Raw genomic sequence first — 2,684 nt, 5'->3', positions numbered from 1 at the left:
ATAGATAGAGTGATTAGAGTCAATGTCCAAATTAAACTTCAGTTTTATTTCCAAACAATTTAAGCACTGAGGAAGTCTACTTGAACAGCTTTCTAACTCATGGTCCGAAGCACCGCAATTCATGCATTTGCCTTGATACCTACAGTTAGTGATGTAAAGGGGAGAACGTTCCCTTCGTGCTGTGGAGAACGTTTCGCGAACGTTCGCGCACGATAAATCGTTCGTGCGGGCACGATAGATCGCTCTCCGCGAACGTTCCTCACAGAGCACACTCAGCACGAAAGAGAATTTTCAGCACGATCACGGCCAATCAGCGCGCTTCATCTGCGTGCATTGCATCATGCTGCCTCTGTGGATCCCCTTGTTTTATTTTGTTATTTGATTTAGTTAACACATTCGATTATTTGCAGAGAAAATTATATTTTCAATGTATTGCAAATTGTGATGCAATTTGATTTTTCTTATATAAAGTTTTTTTAAATAAAAAAAATATTTTATATTTAAATGAAGAGCTACTTACTATGCCAAAGCTATATTTATCTTACGTTATGTCTCTACATACATGTACAGTCTTTCTGAAGTTGGTTGAACATGAAAAAAATGCCTGGCAATAAAATTTAATGTCTTTCATAGGCGTCCCTAAAAAAATGTTCTGCTAAAGATAAAAAATTATAATAAGTTGCTGGGCAGTTTGTCAACACTTGCCAAGAACTGAGATTTATTGCCCAGTGGCCCAATGCAGCTGGGTTAGATTTCGTTTGGCCACGTTCGCATTCTTCAACTAGGCGTAGATATACATTTCTAAAACCTTCACGTTTAATTCGACCAGACCTGTATATGGGTATGGCTAAATAAATATGTGAAGTTTTTCAAATATTTCAATGCCGAGTTGCTGCGTCAGCGAGTGAACCTGGTACATACTGTCAACGTCTTGGTTCTTCAATTGATATCGGAAAGACTATAACATGCATGTAAGTTTTAGTTATTTTTTACTTAATAATTTTTTTTTGATGTTAGAAGTTATTACTGTATTATTTGCAACACATAATATGAATACACTCTTATTTTCATATGAAGCATTAGGAGTATTTTGAGCACTTTCAGCATTTTGAGACTTTTGAGCATTTTCAGAAAAAAATACGAAAAGTAAGTTTCTAAATACTTTACGACACCCCAAATATAAATTCTAAGGTTTTTTTCGTTTATGCTCGTTTATTCTCGTTCATGCTCGTTCGTGCTTGGGGAACGTTCTCCAAAAATACGTGCTCGAGCTCGAGAATTTTACATCACTAGTTTATATAATAGCTTAATAATAACAGGAGTATAACTATGATAATTGAATCTTATAAACAACTATTATTGTCTTTCAGATTTTAAATATGTTGTTTAATTTATATTACTTTAGTTTTCTTCAATCGAAAGAAAACCGATATAGCTCAAGCTTTCTAATATAATTTTGCTTCGTCAAAAATTACAGACTTTTCCACATATTTTTTATTTCATTCTTTTCACAACATCGTCATTATAGAACTTATCAGTTGGGGACAGTTGAGAATTTTGGGAAAGGTGTTATTGTCTAAATAAACATCAACATTGTAAATTTTTCCATACACTTAAAAGTTATCATCATCATTCAATATAGTTAAATTTAATAAAAAGGCTAGAAAATCCCAAATACCTACTAGATTGTCCTAAATAATAACTGCAGCTGCAGTAGAAAAATGGAATACATTTTTCTCATGAAGTTTTAGTGAGCACTACTTTTTTCACAGTACTGAAATAAAATGGTCTTTCGAAAAACACCTGAATTATCTTAATCAGTACCTACGAAAATAAATTATGTAAAAAAAAACAAATAAAGCGACTCCTATATTTATCGAAGTTGTCTTAAAAAAATAAAAAATCGGTTTATTTTGGCTCAAGAAAGTTACCCTTGAGATAGGCACGAAAGTTAGTTTTTGAACGCTCTGTATGTTATTTATTTTGGCTGTAGGAAAGTATCTTTTCTCTTTTTGCTTAGTTACCTATCTATTGTCTAAGTAAATACTTTCTAATTTGATTTTTTTTCAGTTTTTAATGTCGCACTTAACTGTAGTTTCGATCCAAACAAAATCACCGGTTAAACTTAGAACAGTGAGCATTGTTCCTAGAAATCTAAATCAATAAATTTCAAATTGGCTAGGTAATGGTTGGATGGACGTTACATCACGGTTATTAAGAATAACAGGCAGAAAAAGTAAAAGTACTTACTCTTCATTGAGGAGGGGTGCGATTTTCAGAATGTTATCTAGGAATTTATTGTCACAACACCATATCGACGGTCTTTGGGGTTGGCTGTTGACATTCAATATCCTGAAAAGAATGCACAGAATGACAGCGATTGCGGCTAACAATGCCGTTGACATCGTAGCGGAAGATCGCCCAAACTCCGACAATTACAAATCAACACTGCCGATTAATTACTGGATAAAATATTGGAACTTGTACTTGTATTAATCTAACAGCAAAATCTGGAGTCGTAGATTCAGAACTTGTGGCACGGCATGGCCCGATTTTGCACGACACAAGGCTTGGTTAGTTTCGAGGGAGACTGAGCGAGACTGAGTTATTGAAATTCGGGACATCTCGTTTCTCTTTCTACCGGGCGGCCGGTGAGACTCGCAGGGGATTGGCTTGGTAGAATC

General features: G+C 34.7%; 1 protein-coding gene across 1 annotated transcript in view; it reads right to left on the bottom strand.

The window, feature by feature from the left end:
- LOC108914606 (abhydrolase domain-containing protein 2) overlaps positions 1–2,578 on the bottom strand; it is a 24,191-nt gene extending 21,613 nt beyond the window's left edge. The window contains exon 1 of the mRNA XM_018720450.2: positions 2,251–2,578. Coding sequence (XP_018575966.1) covers positions 2,251–2,405 — 155 coding nt within the window. The 5' untranslated portion in view covers positions 2,406–2,578. The remainder of the gene's footprint in view (positions 1–2,250) is intronic.
- Between the last annotated feature and the right edge of the window lie 106 nt (positions 2,579–2,684).

The sequence above is a fragment of the Anoplophora glabripennis genome, unplaced genomic scaffold (genome assembly GCF_000390285.2).
Source record: "Anoplophora glabripennis isolate ALB-LARVAE unplaced genomic scaffold, Agla_2.0 scaffold974, whole genome shotgun sequence".
In the NCBI taxonomy this organism is placed as follows: Eukaryota; Metazoa; Arthropoda; class Insecta; order Coleoptera; family Cerambycidae; genus Anoplophora; species Anoplophora glabripennis.
The sequence above is the reverse complement of the archived record's forward strand: the minus strand, read 5'-3'. Positions and strand labels throughout refer to the sequence as shown.